The following is a 21,238-nucleotide window of genomic DNA, read 5'->3' as shown; positions in this document are numbered from 1 at the left end:
TCCCCATGTCTATTCTGTAACTACTACTTGTACTTCTTAATCCCCTCACCTCTTCACCCATTCTCCCCCACAACCCTTCTACCTGGGAACCATCAGAATGCTCTCCTTACCCACAATTCTGTCTCTGTTCTTCGTTTGCTTAGTTTGTTTTTTAGATTCAATTGTTGATAGATATGTATTTTTGGTTATTTTATTGTCCATAATTTGATCCTTTCTTCTTAAATAAGACCCTTTAACACTTCATATAGTAATGGTTTGGCGATGATGAACTTCAGTTTTTTCTTGTCTGGGAAGCTCTTTATGTGCCTTTCAATTCTAAATAATATCTTTGCTGGGTATAGCAATCTTGGATATAGGTCTCTGATTTTCATGACTTTGAATATTTCTTGACAATCGCTTCTAGCCTTCAAAGTTTCTCTGGAGAAATCAGTTGACAGTCTTGTGGGAACACCCCTGTAGGTAACCAACTGCTTTTCTCTTGCTGCTTTTAAAATTCTCTCTTTATCTTTAACCTTTGGCGTTTTAATTATGATGTGTTTTAGAGTAGGCCTCTTTGCATTTATCTTGTTTGGGACTCCCTGTGCTTCCTGGACATGCATGTCTATTTTCTTCACCAAATTAGGGAAGTTTTCTTTCATTATTTTTTCAACTAGATTTCCAATTTCTTGCTCTTTCTGTTCTCCTTCTGGCACCCCTAGGATGTGAATGTTGGGATGCTTGAAGTTGTCCCAGGGGCTGCTTAAACTATCCTCTTTTGGGGGGATCCTTTTTTCCTTGGTGTTCTGATTGGCTGTTTTTGTGCTTCCGTATGTTCCAAATCATTGATCTGATTCTCAGCTTCATCTACTCTACTGCTGTTGCCCTGTAAATTGTTCTTTATTTCAATTAGTGTATTTTTCATTTCTGACTGGATCTTTTTTATAAGGTCCTCACTAAGTTTCTTGAGCATCCTTCTAACCAGTGTTTTGAACTCTGCATCTGATAGATTGCTTATCTCCATTTAATTTAGCCATTTTTCTGAAGGTTTTTTTTGTGTTCTTTCATTTGGGCCATGATTCCTTCTCTCCTCATTTTGGCAGCCTCACTGTGTTTGTTTATATGTATTAGGTAGAGCTGCTTTGACTCCATGTCTTGGTAGCATGGCCTAATGTAGTAGATGTCTTATAGGGTCCAGTACCACAGCCTTCCCTTTCACCCAAGCTGGATACTCAAGGTGAACCCTTCATATGGGCTGAGTACACCCTCCTCTTGTAGTTGAGCATTGGTTGCTGTGGGCAAATCAATGGGAGGGATTTACCAAGGCCCATCAGCTGCCAAAATCAGCTCTGACCTCTTATCACCAACTGCCACCCTCGTGGAGGATCAGCTGTGCAGGGGAAAATGTGGTCTGTAATTGTCTACTTGGTGTGCAGGCTCTGGGACTTCCCAGGTGGTGCAGGCCAAGGTCAGACCCCAGCTGTGTTTTGCCTGAGGCCACCCTGCCTGTACTATAAAGCAATCTGAGGTAGCTGCTACTTTTGCTAGGCTTGGAGTTTCCCACATGAATCCAAGCTGTGAATTTATGCTGGCTGCTGCTAGTACCAGGTCTGGAGCTCACTGACACCAGCTGTTGCTTATTTGATAGGATTTAAGGAGTTGCGAAGTCTGAGCCAAGACCAGCCCTTCATATGGAAAAACAGCTTGGGTGGCCCATAAGTTGGGTGGCGCAGAGTCTCTGGGGATCTCCAAGGCAGGGCAATCATTGTTAGCCATGTTGATGGATACTCAGAGATGGCACCAGGTTATTGGCTCTGTGAGGGGAGGGTTTAGGAAAGGGACAATGGCCTCTGCTTGTCTTGATGGCAGACACTTCAGTTTCTCCTGATATACCACTACCTAGCTTCTACCCTAGTGCAGGAGCTCTGAGGTGAGTCCACATGTGGATTCTTTAAGTGAAACTGCTTGGGGCTTCAGAAGTTTCCACCACTGACTCAATCCCCACTGGTTTTTGCAGTCAATTGTTTTGGGGACTTATCTTCCTGGCACTGGAACTCTGAGCTGGGGGGTGCCTGCTCTGGGGCTGGGACTCCTCGCTCCTGAGTTATCCTTCCAAATTTTTATCCACCACACATGTATATGGGACCCACCCATTCCCTGTCTGTGCCCCTCCTACCAGTCTGGATGGATACGGTTTCTTTAATTCTGTAGTTGTCAGGCTTCCATTCGACTCTATTTCTTAAGGTCCTGAGTGGTTTGTTCTGTACTTTAGTTGTGATTTTATGTAGTTGTGCAAGGAGGTAAGCTGTGTTTACCTATGCCATCATGTTGACTGGAAGTTCTGTGTAGCCATTTTAATATTAAAGATGGAAGAATATATGGAACATTTTTTGGCATATTATGCTTTATTATTTAAAAAAATACAACTGAAATGCAAAAAGGATTTTGCAAGCAGTATATGGAGGAAGTGCTGTGACTGATTGAACATGTCAAAAGTGGTCTGCAAATTTTTATGCTGGAGATTTCTGGCTGGACAATGCTCTATGGTCAAATAGACCCAGTTGAAGTTTACAGTGATAAAATTGAAACATTGAAAACAATCAATGTTCTACCATACAGAAAATAGTTGACATACTCAAAATATCTAAATCATAATTATTAGTGAAAATGGAAATGTGTTTTTATTTTGCAGAAATAAACAAGTGGACTTTTTGGCCAACCTAATATATGCAAAAGTTTATTTAGAAAGTCACAGGTAGGCGAAGTGAGCTGTAGAAAAAATGGGTTCAGGAAACAAGTTACAAAGGCAAAAGAAGGGCCTTTGGAATTTAGGAGAAAGAAAGAAGCAAGGAAAACACACCTTAGGTGGAAGGTGCAGGGGAGGGGAAAGGGGCTAGCATGTGCATGCTTCTTGGAAGAAGAGTCCACTGTGTACTAAGAGCTTTTAAGGGTCTTAATAGAAGATTCACCAGCTTTCCAGGTGTGTCTTTTCAGGTTCGTGGTCTCCACTGATTGGATGGCACCAGGGCAGGGATTCATTAGTCATCACAGCTGGTCCTGAAGTCAGCCATGGCATTACTTGTCTGGTTTTGCTGCTTTGTTGGGCTCAGGCTGAAACACTACTGAGGCCTAGATGTTAACCCTAGAGGTTAACGCTTAAGGGAGTGGTTGTGCAAGGGCTTGTACGGAGGTCCCATGAGGCTATTCCCCTGCCCTTTGTTCTTCCTTTAAGGGAGTCTACTACATGACTAGTGACATGCCAGGAGAGGAAAAGTCAGGGGAGGGTCTGAACTGCATGACCAGCGATATGAAAGGTCATGGGATCTAAACCACATGGCCAGTGATATGCTAAAGGAGAAAAGGTAACACTGGGGGTGAGGTCCTTGTTTTCCCAGTTCTGTCCATTGCTAGGCACCTGGGCCTTCCCACCCTGGTGATCTGTACCTGGCCCATTGTCCTTGCTCTGCTCATGCCTGTTTAACTGCCTACCACATTGCACCTCTCCCAAGGCCACTCCCATCACTGTTGCATGATAGGAAAGTGATGACACCACAATGGAGCCCATGGCATAAAGATGCCTAATACCACTGAGTGGTATTAGATGTGAAAGGCCCGCTCCTCCTATGTACCCAAATAAGATACAGGTCAGGTAACAGCTGGGTTAGCATTCAGGTAAAAGCTCTGCCAGGAACTTGGATCTGTGGACCAAGAAGAACTAGAAGAGTTACTTTCTCCCTAAGTATATCAGTTAGCTATTGCCATGAAGAAGAAGGAGAAGGTAAAGAAAGAGGAGAAGCATTTAAAAAAAATAGAAACAGCTGCATTTAAAAAGAAAAAGACTCAGTGGCCTAAAATAACAGTTATTATTCTCATTTATTCTTACTGATCTTATTTAGTTCAGCTTATGTAAGCTGGGTTTGGCTAGGGTAACTGGGCCACTCTCCATGTTTTTCTCATCTTCCTCTGTGGATCATCAGGCCAGTCCAGGGATGTTCTTCTGTTGGCAATGGCAAAGGCACAAGAGCACAAGCAAAAACTCACAAGGTCTCTTGCCAGGGCATCTCCAACCTGCGGCCCACAGGCCGCATGGAGCCCAGGATGGCTATAAATGTGGCCCAACACAAAATTGTAAATTTACTTTAAACATTATGAGATTTTTGTGTGACTACTTGTTGCAATATATTTAATGTGTCGCCCAGGACAACTCTTCTTCCAGTGTGGCCAAGAGACGCCAAAAGGTTGGACACCCCTGGTAGACTCAGGTTTGGAGCTGGTACACCAGCACATCTCCCTCATTTCTTTTATCATAGTAAAATCCACACAACATAAAATTTACTATTTTACCATGTTGAAGTACACTGTTGTGTGCCACCAAATACATTCATATTGTTGTACAACCATCATGCCCCACATCTTCATAACTTTTTCATCATCCCAAACTGAAACTCTGTGCCCATTAAATAATAGTTCCCCACTTCCCCTTCGCCCAGCCCCGGCAATCACGAATCTGAATTTGACTACACTACGTACCTCATATAAGTGGAATCATACAATATTTGTCCTTTTGTGTCTGGCTTCTTTCATATAGTGTTTTAAGTGTTCATCTATGTTGTCACATGTATCAGAATTTTGTTTATCCATCCACTGGTGATCATTTGGGTTGTTTTCATTTTTTGGCTATCATGAATATTGCTGCTATGAACATTGGTGTAAAAATACCTATTCAGGTCTCTACTTTTAGTTCTTTTGGTACATCCAAAAGTGAAATTGCTGAATCATATCGTAGTCCCATATTTAATATTTTGAGGCACTGTCATATTGTTTCCACAGTGGCTGTAGCATTTTACATTCCCACCAGCAATGATCAAGGGTTCTAATTTCTCCACATCTTTACCAAAACTTTTTATTTTCTGCTCTTGGGGGTTTTTCTCTAATAACCATCCTGATTTCTATAACAATTACTGGTGTTGAGCATCTTTTCATGTGCTTATTGGCCATTTGTATATCTTCAGAGAAATGACTATTCAAGTGAGACTATTTTTTGATTTGGTGGTTTGTGATTGTTCTTCTTGTAGGAATTCTTTATATATTCTGGATATTAACCCCTTATCAGATCTATGATTTACAAACACTTTCTCCCATTCTGTGGGTTGCCTTCTCAATCCACTGATAGTGTCCTTTGCACAAAAGCTTTCCATTTTTATGATCTCCAGTTTATCTAATCTTTCTTTTGTTTTCTGTGCTTTTAGCTTCATATCTAAGAAATCTTTGCTAAATCCAATACCATGAAGCTTTTCCCCTATGTTTTCTCCTAAGATTTTTATACTTTCAACTGTTAGGTTTAGATTTTTTACTAATTTTCAATTAATTTTTATATGTGGCATAAGATAAGGATTCAACATTTTTTTTTTGCATGTGGATATCCAGTTTTCTTAGCATCATTTGTTGAAAAGACTGCCCTTTCCCCATTGAATGTTCTTGGCACCCATGTTGAAAGTCATTTGACCATATATGCAAGAGTTTATTTCTGGTGTTTCTGTCTATCCCATTGGTCTAAATGTCTATCTTTATGCCAGTACCATGCTCCTTCGATTATTGGGGCTTTACAAGTTGTAAAAAACTTTAAAAGTTGAAAGACCTTCAACTTGTTCTTCTTGTTCAAGATTGTTTTGGCTATATGGGGTGTCTTGAAATTCTATCTGAACTTTAAAAGAGATTTTTCTATTTCTGTGAAAAAATGTCATTGGGATTTTGTTAGGCATTGTGTTAAACCTTTAGTTCATTTTGGGAACTATTGTCATCTAACAATATTAAATCTTACAGTCCATGAACATGAGATATCCTCCCATTTATTTGTTTTGCTTTTAGCAATGTTTTGTAATTTTCAAAATAACAAGTCTTTTACCCCTTAGTTTATTCTTAAGTATTATATTTTTTGATGCTATTATGAATAGAATTGTTTTCCTAATTCCCTTTTCAGATTGTTCATTTTAAGTGTAGCATCTAACTCATTTTTTTGGCCAAAGTAGTTACATGACCAATCCCAAGGTCAGGAAGGGGGTGGGGAAACACTCCCCACACATCATAGGAGGGCACTGCAAAGTTGAATGACAAAGCAAGTTGATACAGGGAACAGTGAAGAATTGGATCCTGTAAGACTACATCCCACACTGAGCTTCCTACACAGATTTTAGCATTATTTCTCTAGGGATTTTTTCAAAGTTGTCTGTTCCAACCCCTTCAACCTACACAATTACAATGAAAATATAAAGAAAGGGCAAAGGGATGAAAGGAGTAGGTAGACAAAGGACATAGGTAACAGGGTGCCAGGTGAATCTCTGGTGCCCAGCTGAACAAGCTAGTACTGTATTTTTGGGACTATAAGATGCACCAGACCATAAGGCACACCTAGGTTTTAGAGAAGGAAAATAAGAAAAAATTTTGAAACAAATCTGGTAAAATATTTAATAACCTGTGACCCTACTCCACTGCTGTTGTACCCCCCACAGTGAGCCACGTAAGCTACATTTGGACTATAAGACGCACCCACCTTTTCCTCCCAAATTGGGGGTGCGTCTTATAGTCCAAAAACATGTGGTAAATATGGAGATAAGAACACAAAGCAAGGAATCCAAAGGCCTGTTCCTTGATCTTGGGAAGATCTCTTAACATTTCAGAGCCCCAGTTTCCTCTTCGTGGGGTAGGTGATGTCTGAGGGCCTTTGCTCTCTTAACTCAGCACCCTCTACCAACTCTAACAGTGCTGCCCCAGAGTAGGAAACAGTCCAACAGTGGAAAATCTCTTCTCTTTACAGATGCATGGGCACACACATCCATGCAGGTGGTCACTCATGTGTCTCATCGATATCATCGTTTTCTGCTTTACATCGCAGTTTATTAGTGCACTTTTTTTTATCATATCACTAGGCATTTCCTTGCAAAAGTAAAGATAGTCTTAACTATCCCAACTGTCCCCAGAACAAGTCACCAAATGAATTTTTTAACTAACCTGAAGAAAAGCCTCCAGTACTTTTAATTTTTAATGATTTCTCACGCATTTTAAACTTCCAAGTAAATTTTCAGTGGAAGCCAAGTTGCTAGGAACACAACAGCAAATTCAGCAAGTACCCTGAATTTAGAGGAAATGATTTTTCTTTCACAACTGCAATCAGTTTACTTTAATAATTCTCTGCTACAAAGTCTTTAAGAGATACAATATCTCAGATAAATATTGGGGAATTTTAATGCATCAAAATATGTTCAGTGACTGTGTGAATAAGTGCAACATCGTCCATGTCCAGTGCAGGCTTGGTAAAAATTATCTGAAAGCCAAGGCTCTTGACTTACAGAGAAATGAGATGAGTATTTAAAATTATTTTCCTAGTCTCTGTTAAAAATGTTTGGCTTAAAAATCATTTAAAGAGTAAAATGAAGGCAAATATTAGACTTTTACCAATTAAAGTTTGATTCTTAACTATTACTACATAGTACATATTTTTCCAACTCACTGCTTTGAAGAAATGATTTCTTTCATTATATAATTACTGTAGGAAATAATTAACTCCAAAAATCCAGTAAGTGGATATTAATTGCTTCATTTTTTAAGATAGTGCTGGAATATAGATAGAAATAGGCACTTTGTGTCCTCCAAGAATTTTTACTTAATTGAATGAATAATAGTCACCCTCCCAGAATCCCAGAGTATAAAAACATCTCCTGTTTGCTTGGGAATGCAAACATAAGGAAAATACCATGGGGAAGGCCACGCTGTATACACGGCCTCTAGAGCCACGTAGGCACTAACGCAGCTCCTCAGGGATGTATCCTTTTAGCTTTACCAATGGCTTAGCTCTCCTCTCCTCTCCTTCTAGGCTGCCCCATCAAAGGTCAGCCTACCCCCAATATTACCTGGTTCCATGATGGTCGGTCAGTTGCCACTGTCACAGGATTGTCACATCATATCTTGGCTGCCGGACAGATTCTCCAGGTTGCAAACCTAAGTGGCGAGTCTCAAGGAGAATTCAGCTGCCTTGCCCAGAATGAGGCAGGAGAGCTCATGCAGAAGGCCTCTCTTGTCATCCAAGGTGAGAAAACCTTTGGGCTTTGGGTGCTGGGCTTATTACTTAAGCAAGTGAGGCTTCCTAAAAATCTAATTCTCCAGTAGACCAAATGATTTCTGATCTCCAGTGGTTCCCAGAGCATGAAAACTGCAGCTGGACCATGTTTCCATACAAGGAGGCCCTTCAGAAGAGCCTCCAGGCCCCACCCCAGCAGAACCTGGAAAAGTCAGTGCTGCTTTCCTAAGTGGGCCCTTCTGCTCATCATGTTGCTGCTCCTTGGGACCATGGAAACACCCCCATATACCAAAGTCCACTGTGTTTCCTTGATGCTGGTTTAACTGGTAAAGAATGCACACACACTCATGCATGTAAAGTAGCCTGTTAAAAAATGCAAATTTTCTCTGTTCATTCAGTTCCAAAATAAGTCATAATTGTAACCCTTTGGTTTTTGCCTCCCGCCCTGGAGAGTCAAGGCTGGTGCCTGTACCTGCCCATCACCAGAAAGACTCTTCAGCTGCAACCACATGCCGAGTGCTTTCCAGGCCCCTTTCCTGCAGCCCCGTCAGAGAACAGACTGAGAAGCCTATGTGGCTGGTGCATTAAACCTCCAGGAAAACCAGCAGTTTGGAAAGCCCTTGGCCAGGGCCTGGCATTTGCTGCACCAAGAAAGTTAAGAATAAACCCAAAACAGTGGTAAAGGAGCCAAAACTGGCCTTGTTATAGAAACTAAGTAAAGCTTTTGGGCTTTCCACAAGCCTATTGTACCTGTGGCCTATGGGTGCCACTTCAGGGAAAGCAAAATTCTACTTTGTATTCTAAATGGAGGATTCTGTGGGGAGGGACTGCCTTTGGCGCCAATATAGTCCATGAAAAGGGCAATCTCTGAAAAATGGCATTTTTCGCTCCAACATTCCTTCCCTGCCATTTGGCTTTCCAAACAGGAAAGTAACTATTCCATTTTCTTGCCAGCCAGCCATTCTCTGCTGAAAACCAGAGCCTATCTGCAAGATTCGTAACACACAACTTTGGAAATAGGCACTTATGGTTTATCAACCCACAGTTATTTTAACAGCTTTCCCACCGATGAGTCCCAGACCCCCAAATAGAAAATCCAGAGAAATTGCCTTACTTCCTGACATCAGTGTCTCATGTAATTGAGTCCTCTCTGGATAGACTGGCTTTTTTTTTTTTCTTTTCTTTTTAATCCTCACCTGAGGATATGTTTTTATTGATTTGAGAGAGAGAGAGAGAGAAAAACATCAATCGATTGCCTCCCTTACACACTCTGGCCAGGGATCAAACCCATAACCTAGGCATGTGCCTTGACCAGGAATCAAACCCACAACTTTTTTGTGTATGGGATGATGCTCCAACCAACTGAGCCATTCAGCCAGGGCTAGGCTAGTTTTTTATAACCTCTACAAAGTCTAACTTGAATCTACACCTTTAAATATGATTGTTAAGTATCCCTGATATTTTTATATCTCTTTGTTGGGGAAAAAAGTCACTTTCTGGTGAGCCAGTCTGAAGGAAAAAAAAAAGAAGCACTTTAGGAAGTATGCTTAAAACTAATAATAGCTATAGCCTCTGGTTAAGTACTCTCTGTGCCAGGCATTGGGCTAGGCTCTTTACCTTCGTTATACCCAGGCCTCACAATAACTTGTTGGTGTAAGGGCTATCATGCTCATCTTATAGAAGAGCCAACTGGGGGTTCTGGAGGCCACATAACTTGCCTAGATAAGCTGGGAAAAGAGCCCACTGAGGGGCAGAGGCTCATTCATAATACCACCCCCCTCCTCCCCAACTGCTCAGCTCAGAAAAAAATATACAGCATGAGCAATAATACTCTCCGCTTTTCACCTCTGATCCTCCTTCTGTGACAGATTACTGGTGGTCTCTGGACAGACTGGCAACATGCTCAGCCTCCTGTGGTAACAGGGGTGTTCAGCAGCCCCGCCTGAGGTGTCTCCTGAACAGCACAGAGGTTAGCCCTGCTCACTGTGCAGGGAAAGTTCGCCCTGCTATGAATCCCGTCCCTTGCAACCGGAGAGACTGCCCTTCTCGGTGAGTGTGGCAGAGGCTGTCTCAGGCCTCCGCAACCCCCTGTAAGTACCCTCACTTTTAGCCAAGTTGGTGATCAGCCCTTCTTTGACCAGCACTACTCAAGATGAGACTTCAAGTGCAGGGGAGAGGGCCTGCCCTCAAGAAGCTGTTCTTTCCCACAGGCACAGGCTTGTCAGGACTCTCCACCATGCAGAAAACATCCCTCAGAATGAGCCTCCTCCCTCAGCCCTGTTGTTTCCTCAACTCTCAGCAAGTTAAGGGCTTTCCCAGCATCCCAAATGCCTGAAAGGCTCTGTTCAGGGAGCAGGAACATCCCAGGCGCTGGCAAGAGATAGCCCCATCCTGCAAAGAAACGGTCTGTAGAAGAAGAAATGTATTCGCAGTTGAAGTGCTGAGGGGATGGGGATTATTGGCCTCTACCCCAACCCTTCCCCTTTCTTCTAACTTAAAATACCTGTGCTAGTCAGTACTTCAGTTTAGTTAAAGAAATTTTATCCTCCTCTTTTCTACAAAGGGTAGCATCCTGCTAAAGTTGAAATAAGTCTTCATTTCCTGTAGTCGCCTCAATGCTGCATATATACTCCCTGCATTTGGATACCTTATAGAGCCCAGATGACACCCAGTCTCTGCTTCTCACGCCTTCTTCCAGCTCTGAGAAGCTGAGTCCCACTGAGCATGCCCACCGCAGTCTTCAGTCAGTAGCTAAAGTGATAATGGATAGGCTTAGAGTTGGCATCAGCATAGTGCTCTGAGCCTGGGGGGGACTTGGCTGGTCCCTGAAATGCCCCTTTACTACCCTATCTGTAGGACGTTCACACACCACTTCGGCAACTGCTTTGTGTTTTGCCAACTGAGTCATAAGGAGCAGCTGAAACCAGGAGAGACTCAATGAAATATGAAACACACTCATTAATATCAGCAGTTTGACTTGCTGACGGGAAGGTTTCCACAGGAATGATTAATGTCCTTTTATACCCTTCCTGAACTGTAACATAGCCCGTACCTCTCCTCTCTCAAACCCCTCACCCCAGCTCCTGAAAAATTGCTGAAATGTATATTTGGAAATAAAAGTTGATTGAAATGCAGGCCTGACATTCACCAGGGATATGAGAGACTGGAAGGCTGCCCTTGCCAAGCTGTGTGAAATGAAGAAGAGGTCTTGGACATGCCAGGGACTTTTTGATTTGCTGGGGTGATGGTCAGAATCAATCAGCCTCATTTACTTCTGCAAATGAAATAATGGCTGTGTCTGCTTGAGTTTCAGCACCCCTAGGAGCTTTCAAACACCTCCTGCCTGCTTCCTAAGTGGTTCTGCCGCTGTGGGTTGGAATTCTCCATGCAGTCCCTCTGTCAGGGCAAACAGAGCAGGGAAGTCCCACCAAACTAAACAAGCCACAGATCCAGATGCAGCAGGAATTTGCTCCACCCCTGCTACCTGCCTCTCCTGAGAACCAGATGTGGCACTCCCGGACTAGGAAGGAGACACAGGTTCACCTTTGACTGGCTTCCATGCCTTGGGCCCTTTGGCAGCCTCCTTTACTGCTGAAAAGCATGGCCCTGGTCATCTTCTTGAATAACTGTGGGCAGTTCTGTTTTGACCCAGATAGGACCATTCCATTTATCAATGTTTTCTCTCAGGCAATAAAACCAGTGAATGATGTTTTTCCCCCAGATTGTGTGAAATGGCTGGAAAGCCCTGTCTTTTCTCACTATTTTCCCCAAGCTATCCCTCTTCCCCTCCTCTTTGAGAATTATCCCAAGGTATAAACATGCCAAGAGAACCCCTATGTGTTTGTATATGGACCAAGGATTTCAGAGTTTCCTAGCCAACACCTTAGATCTCTGAGGAAAGCCATTTGTCACTATCTTGGTCAGTGTCGTTTCCAAGGATCCAGTTTGTGGTTAGATCCTAGTATCCTGAGAAATACTTCTACTTTCAGACCTCTAAGAGGTGTAAGACCTATGGCCTGTGACTCACATACGTGGGAAGTAGTTCCAGAAAGCTGGAAAAGACTTGGCCTGTGCCTGAGGAATTAAACAAAATCAAATGATACATGGGTTAAGGAGATATAGAAAATACAATGAGTACTAGCAGACAAAATGTTGGCTTAAGTGAGACACAGATTGCCTCCTAGGTCAGGAGGTGACACAGAGTTGGCTTGGACTTCCCTAGGAAATTGCTTCTCCTCTGCCACACACTTGGGTGCCATTAGCAAGTACCACCACAGTGCAATGTATCTAGCTCAAGATGTTTCCCCTACAGTGTTCCATCTGCAAGCTCACAGCTTTGGGGGCCAGGGTCAAGCTGAAGCAACTGATCTTCAGGACACTCTTTCATGATGTACCTTTTTAGTTCATTCCCAAAGGGTATTTGTTTCCTGTGACTGCTATAACAAATGTCCACAAACATAGTGGCTTAAAACAACAGAAATTTCTTCTCTCACTGTTTTGAAGCCCAGAAGTTCAGAATCAAGGTGTAGGCAGGGCTGCACCCCCTCTAAAGGCTCTGGGGAGAATCTGTTCTGTGGCCCTTGCAGCTTCGGATGCCTCTGGTCCTCCCTTGGCTTGTGACCACGTCACTCCATCCTCTGCCTCTGTGGTCACACTGTCTCCTCTTCTTTGGTGTGGAATCACCCTCTGCCTTTCCCTCATAAGGATACTTGTGATGACATTTAAGACCTATCCAGATAATGTAGGATAATCTCATCTCAAAGTCCCTAATTATGTCTGCAGTGATCTTTTATCCAAATAAAGAAACATTCACAGATTCCAGGGATTTGACATAGGTTTATTTTGGGGATGGGGGTGGGGGGCATTTTCACCCTATCACTCCAAGTATACAGTGTAAAAAGGGCCATGGCTCCCAAATTAGCAGCTGTGTGGTGGGCACGGCACAATAGGTGGGACTCTTGTTCTGAGAGCACTCAGCATCATTGCTTTCCCCAAGGCTGCCCCTTCATAGCTGCCCTGACTTCTCTTCTCTCCACAGGTGGATGGTGACTTCCTGGTCCGCCTGTACCCGGAGCTGTGGGGGAGGCATCCAGACCCGTCGGGTGACCTGCCAGAAGCTGAAAGCCTCTGGGATCTCCACTCCTGTGCCCAATGACATGTGCACACAGCTTGCCAAACGGCCAGTGGACACCCAGGCCTGTAACCAACAGCTCTGTGTGGAGTGGGCCTTCTCCAGCTGGGGCCAGGTGAGAGAGTTTTCTTTGGAATGTAAACCTAGTGTGACCCTGCCGCACTAGGAGGTGCCTTGTATGTGATCTACCCTGGAAAATGTTCCATGTGCACTGAGAAAAATGTGTAGTCTGCACTTTGGGGATGAAATGCTCTATGAATGTCTATTAAGTCAAACTGGTCTAATGTGACATTTTACAGCCTTATTTTCTTATTAACTTTCTGTTTGATCTATCCATTAAAGTGGAATAGTAAAGCCCCCAACTATCTTGTACTACTGTTAATTTCTGCCTTTATGTCCATTAACATTTGCTTTATATTGTTGGGTGCTCCTATGTCGGCTGTGTAGATATTTGCCATTATTACATCCTCTTCTTGAATTGACCCCTTTAAACTTGAGTTAATTCATCTTTGTTTCATTTTATATTCTTTGTTCTAAAGTCTATTTTGTCTGATATGAGTTGTAGCACAGGAGCCCCAAATTAGGGAGCTGCATGTTCATGATACTCTGGAAAAAAAAAAAAACACCTGGTGGACTAGCCAGTGTGGACATGCTATTTACTCACATTACTGGAGAGTGTCCCAACGGTAGCAGGTCAGTGAGAGAGAAGCTGCCCCTCCTCCAGTGTGAGGTTCTTTATAAGGGGTCGCAGATAAAGGAAGCATGTGTATTATGCGTGACTCTAAACTACATTACCTCAGTGTGTATATGCAGAAAAAAAGGTCAAGAAGCAGTCACAGGACCAGAAGCTTCTCGCAAAAGGAGATAAGGTGGGAGTTACAATCCATTCCCAAAACAATACACAGGGGTCCCTCTTGCCAGGGTCCCCCTAGCCAGCCCTCATCACAGGTGGTGGAAGCGGCCATGTCTTGAGCTACCCCACATGAGGACTGCTACCCCAGCTTTCTTTACACTTCTATTTGCACAGAATATCTTTTCCCATCCTTTCACTTTTAGCCTATGGGTGTTTCTATATAAAGCAGGAGTATCCAAACTTTTGGCACCTCTGGGACACACTGGAAGTAGAGTTGTCTTGGGCCACACATTAAATACACAAACACTAATGAAAACAAAAAAAAATCTCATAATGTTTTAAGAAAATTTACAATTTTGTGTTGGGCCACACTCATACCCATCTTGGGCCACATGCAGCCCATGGGCCACAGGTTGGATTCTAGAGTGAGTCTCTTGTAGGCAACATGTGTAAAGGTCATTTTTTTCTATCCATTCTGCCACCCTATGTCCTTCAATTGGATCATTTAGTCCATTTACATTTAAAGTAATTATTGATAGGTATGTGCTTATTGCCATTTGTTAATTATGTTTTCGTGGTTTTTCTCTGTTCCTTACGTCTGCTCTTGATTTCTTTCCTTTGAATTTGTTGGTTTTCTTTAGGATTTTGATTTACTTTTATTCTCTTCACTTTTTGTGTATTTTTTGGTTTTGGTTTATGGTTACCATGAGGTTTATATATACATCCGTCCATACCTATAGCTATCTATTTTAAGCTGATGGGCACTGAAGTTCAATTGCATTCTAAAAGTACTACAGTTTTGCACCTCCTCCATTCTTTATTTTTGACATCATGTTTAAGTCTTTTTGTTTTGTGTATCCCCTAATTATTTATTATATTTATAGTTAATTCTGCTACTATTATCTTTTAACCTTCGTATTAGCTCCTTAAGTGGTTGATTCACTGTGTTTATTGTGTTATTTGCCTTTAACAGTGAGATGTTTTTTTTCTTTTCTGTATTATTTTTAATTATGGCATTTTCTACCTAAAAAGACTGTTTAACATTTCTTATAAGGCTGGTTTAGTGGCTGTGAACTCCTTTAGTTTTTCCATGTCTTGGAAACTTTTTATCTTTCCTTCGATGCTGAATGAACACCTTGCCAGATACAGTATTCTAGACTGTTAAGTCCTTTCTTTCAGCACTTTACAGGCCAGAAGGGACTGGCAGGAAATGTTTAAAGTTGCTTCTGAAAAATCAGCTGATAGCCTTACGGGTTATCCCTTGTATGTGATGTTTCATTCTTGCTGCTTTTAAGATAGATAGTCTCTTTAACTTTTGCCATTTTAGTTAAAATGCCATTTTACAATGTCTTGGTGTGGGTCTCTTTGGGTTCACCTTGTTTGGAACTCTCTGTGCTTCCTGGACCGAGATGTCTGTTCACTTCCCCAAAATAGGAAAGTTTTTCAGCCATTATTTCCTCAAATATTCTTTCTGCCCCTTTCTCTCTCTCTTTTCCTTCTGGATTCCTACCATATGAATATTAGGGCACTTAATGTCATCCCAGAGATCTTTTATACTATCCTCATTATTAAATTGTTTTTATTTTTCTTTTCTGATTGGGTGATAATGACTATTATGCCTTCTAACACAATCTGTTGTCAGTTCCTTTTAATGTATTCTTCATTTCAGTTTTTGTATTCTTCATCTCTGATTGGTTCTTGTTTGCATTTTCTATTTCTTTGTTGAAGTATTCTCTGAGTTACTCTATTCTACTCTCAAGTTTGTTGAGCATCCTTATGACTGTTTTTCTTTGAATTGTTTATCAAGCAAATTACTTATCTTTGGTTCATTAGGGAGTTTCTCTGAGTTGCTTTTTTTTCCTAAGTTCCTGCATTTGAGAATATTCTTGTCTCCCCATTTTGTTTGACTTTCCGTATTTGTTTCAATGAGTTGCATGGAATAGCTATGTCTCCCAGTCTTGAAAAAGTAGTTTCTGTGTAGATGTGTGTCAAACAGTTTTGGCAGGCCACTTGTAGTCAGGGAAGGTGTACAAGGTGCCGGGTGTGTCCTCTGGCCTGAAGGAGTAGGTTCCAGGAAGCCTAGTGTGTGCATGCTCCCTTTCCTTCTAATCTGGGTGGGGTTGCCTGGTGTAGAGGGGGCTGCATAATGCATGCTTAGTGTGCCCTGTTTCTTTAATTATCTGTTGCCAAAGCAGGGTCTGGGCAGGGTTGCTCTGCATGCTTGCCTCTCACTGACCTACTACCTTCACCCTTTATCTGGGTGGAATAGCATGTGTATGCACACAGCTATATTTTGCTAGTTCTACACCCTCTCACAGCAGGGATGCCCTGCAGGCACACACAGAAACTCCCAATTCACTGCACATGGGGCAGCCTTGTGTGTGGGTACCACAAAGTTTTGCTAGCTCTGAACTTTCTTCAGGTGAGGTAGTCCCGCATGTTTGTGCAGCAGTGCCACACTCTCTCTGCACTTTTTCTGGATGAGGCAGTCCTGCATGTGGATGCCATAGCATTTTGCTGGCTCCACACTCTCCAGGAGGGCAGCCTCATGTGAGCACACAGCAGCACCCCTTTATCTCTGCACTTTCTCTGGACAGGACAGCTCTGAAGCATTTTTCTAGCTCTGCATTCTCTCTCTGGGAGGAGTCCTGTGTGCTTGGGTAGACCAATGGGTTTGTAAAGCATTATCCTGCTGTACATGCTGGATCAGTCTCTGGGTACAGGGGCCGCTAGTATGCATGCTATCCTGCCCTCCTGTTTCTGCTGTATCTCCCTGCAGGACAGGTGGCTGTGGACACACTGTAGCACCCTGCATGTCTGAGAGAGAACTGAGTAGGACTCCTGCCCGTTATCCATGTGTAGGAGAAATAAACAGTGGTGCTCAGTGGTTCCTCTGATCCCAAATTGCTCCCTCAGCTTCCAGAGAACTCTCACAGTTCCCCTAAACAACTCTGTACAGTCTCTCTGTCTTGTTTATTGTATGGAAGCTGTTCAATTGCCTCAGAGTTGTCTTCTAGGAAGAACTGCTCTAAATATAGGTGTGTATCCAATGTGTTCTTGTGAGGGAGCGAGCTCAGTGTCTACTTATGCCACCATCTTCAACCTGGTAAAATGTTTTAGAATCTATGTACTGTGTTCAAAACCTATTTGGAGACCTACTGAGCATCTAAGGACTCTCTTCCAGGACTGATAATCAGTTAGAATACCCACCACTGTGGCAACAATTACTGTGGTTAGTCAGCAGCTAGGGCTACTTGGTAGAATGATCATTCTGATTGGTCAGGTATAGTTTCTGATTGGTTAGTGTCTGAAACATACCTTTAAGCTAGGCCAGCTGGGACAACCTAAAACAACCATAAGGCTCTTAATTTTTTGTGTTCCTATATGAACTATGGGACTGGATGCTTTTGGGCAGTTATCAACTAAAAACTTGTTGAAACTGGCTATCTACACCTGGCTGCATTCATGTCCCTCCATCTCCACCCTGAGGTGTATCCTTTGGAGATCACCTGGAATTGTATCTAGTTAATACACACAGCTAAGACTATTAGTCAAGATGGAGGCATAGGTAAACACAACTCACCTCCTTACACAACCACATCAAAATTACAAGTAAACTATAAACAACCATCACTCAGAACCATCAGAAATAGAGTTGAATGGAAGTCTGACAACTACATAATTAAAGAAACCACATCCATCCAGGCTGGTAGAAGAGATGGAGACATGGATAAAACTATCTCACACCCACGTGTGTTGGATAAAAATTTAGGAGGGACATTTTGTGAGGAAAGAGTCCGAGCCCTACTCTGGGCCCCCAGCCCAGGGTCCCAGTGCCAGGAAGCTAAGTCCCCATAACTTCTGACTGCAAAAATAGGTAGGGATCGAGTTGGTGGAAGAAACTTCTGGAGTCCCAAGAAGTTCCTCTTAAAGAACCCACATACAGACTTACTCAGCCTCACTACGTCTGAGCTCTGGCACCAGTGGCATACAGGGAAAAACTGCGGGGTCTGGCATCAAGGCAGGAGCTAAGGGACAGCTTCTTCTAGACAGAAAGGTGGACAGAGGCCATTCTCCCTTTTCTGAACCCTCCCCACACAGAGCCCCAGAGCTGGCAGAGGAGCTTCCATATCTGAGACTCCATCAACCTGGCTAACAGTTTGTCCAGCCCTGGAGATCCCCTGAGACTCTGTCCACCTGACTTATGGGCTCACCCAAGCTGTTAACAGTGAGTGCCTTTTCCATATGAATGGCTGGTCTTGATTCATGCTTCACAACTTCCTGAATCCTCTCAAGAAACAGCCAGCTTCAGTGAGCCTCCAGCTCCATACCTCTTGATAAGTGTCCCCTGCCCAGCACTAACAACAGCCAGCCTACATTCACAGCTTGACTTCGCCTGGGAATCTCCAAGCCCAGCACAAGTAGCAGCCATCTCACATTGCTTTATAGCTCAGGCAGGGTGGCCCTGGACAAAACAGAGGTAGGGGCTGACCTTGGCCTGCACCAGCCAGGAAATCCCAGAGCCTGCATACCCATTGGACAGCTACCACATCAGAGCACCACTATCCTGTCCCTGCACAGCTGATCCTCCACAGTGGGCAGAGGTTGGGGGTCAGTGATCACAACTGTCCTTTGCAGCTGAATAGACTGAGTAAATCCTTCCCATTGACCTGCCAACTGCAATCAAGGCTCAACTACAAGAGGAAGGTATACTCAGCCCAAATGAAGAGTGCACACTGAGTATCCAGCTTGGGTAACAGAAGAGGCTGTGCCACTATACCCTACGAGACACCTACTACATTAGGCTATGCTACCAAGACAGGGAGTCATAAAAGCTCTACCTAATACAAAGAAACAAACACAGGGAGGCTGCCAAAATGAGGAGACAAAGAAATATGGCCCAAATGAAAGAACAGATCAAAACTCCAGAAAAAGAATTAAACAAAATGGAGACAAGCAATCTATCAAAACACTGGTTAGAAGGCTGCTCAAGGAACTTAGTGAGTACCCTCAACAGCATAAAAAAAGATCCAGATGGGGGAGGGTTATAGGGAACTGGATGAAGAAGTAAGAGGATTAAGAAGCACAAATTGGTTGTTACAGAATAGCCATGGATATGTAAAGTACAGTATAGAAAATGGAGTAGCCAAAAACTTATACCCATCACCCATGGACATGAATAATGGTGGTGAGATTGCCTAAGGAAGTGGTGGGTGCTGGGTGGTTGCAGGCAAAGAGGGAAAAATTGGGACAACTATACTAGCATAATCAATAAATATACTAAAACCTTTATAAAGTGAAAAATATACACTGCCCATTTCTAGTGAAGATCAAATGTTATTTGAGTAAATGTGGCCACAGAATATGATTGTAATACATAAGCCATTTGTGTCCCAGGTGAGTTAGGGGACAATGCTCAGTAATGGCCTATTAACACATTCAGCTAAAAGTTCTGTTGGCACCTCTATCAACCCCCCTATTTCCAGTGACCTAATGTATGTGCTTCATAATAAAAGAGGCATGAGCTCCCCCTTGCTCCTATACCTTGGGGATATCATCTTTCTCTTACCTGGAAAAGTCCATTTCTGATACCTCTCATTTAGGCAACTCTGCTTTTAAGCCTCAACTTATTGGTAGCTTGTGAAATTACAATTGGGAACAGATCTGGCTACACATGGGAGAACTTCCTGCATTGTATCATTGAGGTCAATCAAGGGGACATACAGTGCATATTGATCATTCTCGGTAATTGTTTTTCCTAGAAGAAAAGAAAATAGGTCTTTCCCATCAAACACTCTCATCACTGTTTCATTTCTTCCAGAACCCTCTAAGCAAGTATGTTTCAAGCTTGGATGTAAATCACCTATGCATCTTGTTAAACATGCTAATTCTGATATGGCAGGTCTGAAGTAGAGCTTGGCTGCTGATTATTCTATTGAGGTATAACTGACAACATTATATTAGATTCAGGTGTACTACATAATGATTCAATGTTTGTATACATTGTATACACCACAGTAAATCTAGATAACATATGTCACCATATGTATTTATTAAAAAAATTTTTTTTTCTTCTAGGAATTTTTAAGATCTACCCTAAGCAATTTTCAAATATACAATACAATATTATTAACTATAGTCACCAAGCTGTACATTACACCTCCCTGACTTTCTTACTGGACATTTATAACTTTCGGCTCCCTTCTCTGATTTTGCCTATGCTCACCCCTACCTCTGGAAACCACCAATCTGTTTTTCGAGTGTGTTTTGTTTTATATTCTACATATAAATGAGATCATACGGTATTTGTCTGTCTCCGTCTGGTTTATTTCACTTAGCATAATTCCCTCAAGATCCATACATGTTGTTGCAAATGGCAAGATGTCTTTCTACTTTATGGCTGAGTAATATTTGTGTGTGTGACATTTTCTTTACCCATTAATCCACTAATGGACACTTAGCTTGTTTCCATATCTTTGATATTATAAATAATGCTGCAGTGAATATGGTAGTGCATATATCTTTCTGAATAAATGTTTTCAGTTTTTTCAGATAAATACCCAGAAGTGGAATTGCTGGATCATATAGTTCTATTTTCAATGTCTTTTTGAGAAACCTTCAAACTGCTTCCATAGTCACTGTACCAATTTGCACTCCCACCAACAGTGGGTTCCCTTTTCTACACATCCTCACCAACACTTATCTCATCTGGTAACAGGTGTGAGGCACTAGTTCATTGTGCATTTGATTTGCCTTTCCTTGACTATTAGTGATGTTGAACAGTTTCATGTACCTGTTGGCCATCTGTAAGTCTTCTTTTGAACAAATGTCTACTCAGATCCTCTACACCTTTTTAAATAATTGGGTTTTTGTTTTCATTCTTTGTTCTTGACTTGCATGAGTTCTTTATATATTTTGGGTATTAGTCCCTTATCGAGTATATGATTTGCAATTATTTTCCCTCATTCAATAGGTTGAATTTTTGACTTTTGATGGTTTTGCTTGCAGGAGATTTTTTGTTTTAGGTAGTCCCACTTGTTTACTTTTGTCTATTGTCTTTGCTTTTGGTGTCAGATTCAAAAAATTATTGCCAGGACTGATGTTAAGGACATATCGCCTATGTCTTTGTCTAAGAGTTTTATGGTTTTGGGCCTTATGTTCAAGTCTTTTATCCATTTGTGTTAATTTTTGTTGTGTAGTATAG

General features: G+C 42.3%; 1 protein-coding gene across 3 annotated transcripts in view; it reads left to right on the top strand.

The window, feature by feature from the left end:
- The window catches only part of ADAMTSL1 (ADAMTS like 1), a 907,410-nt gene that overhangs the window by 874,212 nt on the left and 11,960 nt on the right, over positions 1-21,238 (top strand). For all 3 annotated transcript variants that reach the window (XM_036021558.1, XM_036021557.1, XM_028519737.2), the window contains 3 exons: positions 7,847-8,059; positions 9,919-10,099; positions 13,089-13,296. In XM_036021558.1, coding sequence (XP_035877451.1) covers positions 7,847-8,059; positions 9,919-10,099; positions 13,089-13,296 — 602 coding nt within the window. The remainder of the gene's footprint in view (positions 1-7,846; positions 8,060-9,918; positions 10,100-13,088; positions 13,297-21,238) is intronic.

Source organism: Phyllostomus discolor, chromosome 3 (genome assembly GCF_004126475.2).
Source record: "Phyllostomus discolor isolate MPI-MPIP mPhyDis1 chromosome 3, mPhyDis1.pri.v3, whole genome shotgun sequence".
NCBI lineage: Eukaryota > Metazoa > Chordata > Mammalia > Chiroptera > Phyllostomidae > Phyllostomus > Phyllostomus discolor.
The sequence above is the reverse complement of the archived record's forward strand: the minus strand, read 5'-3'. Positions and strand labels throughout refer to the sequence as shown.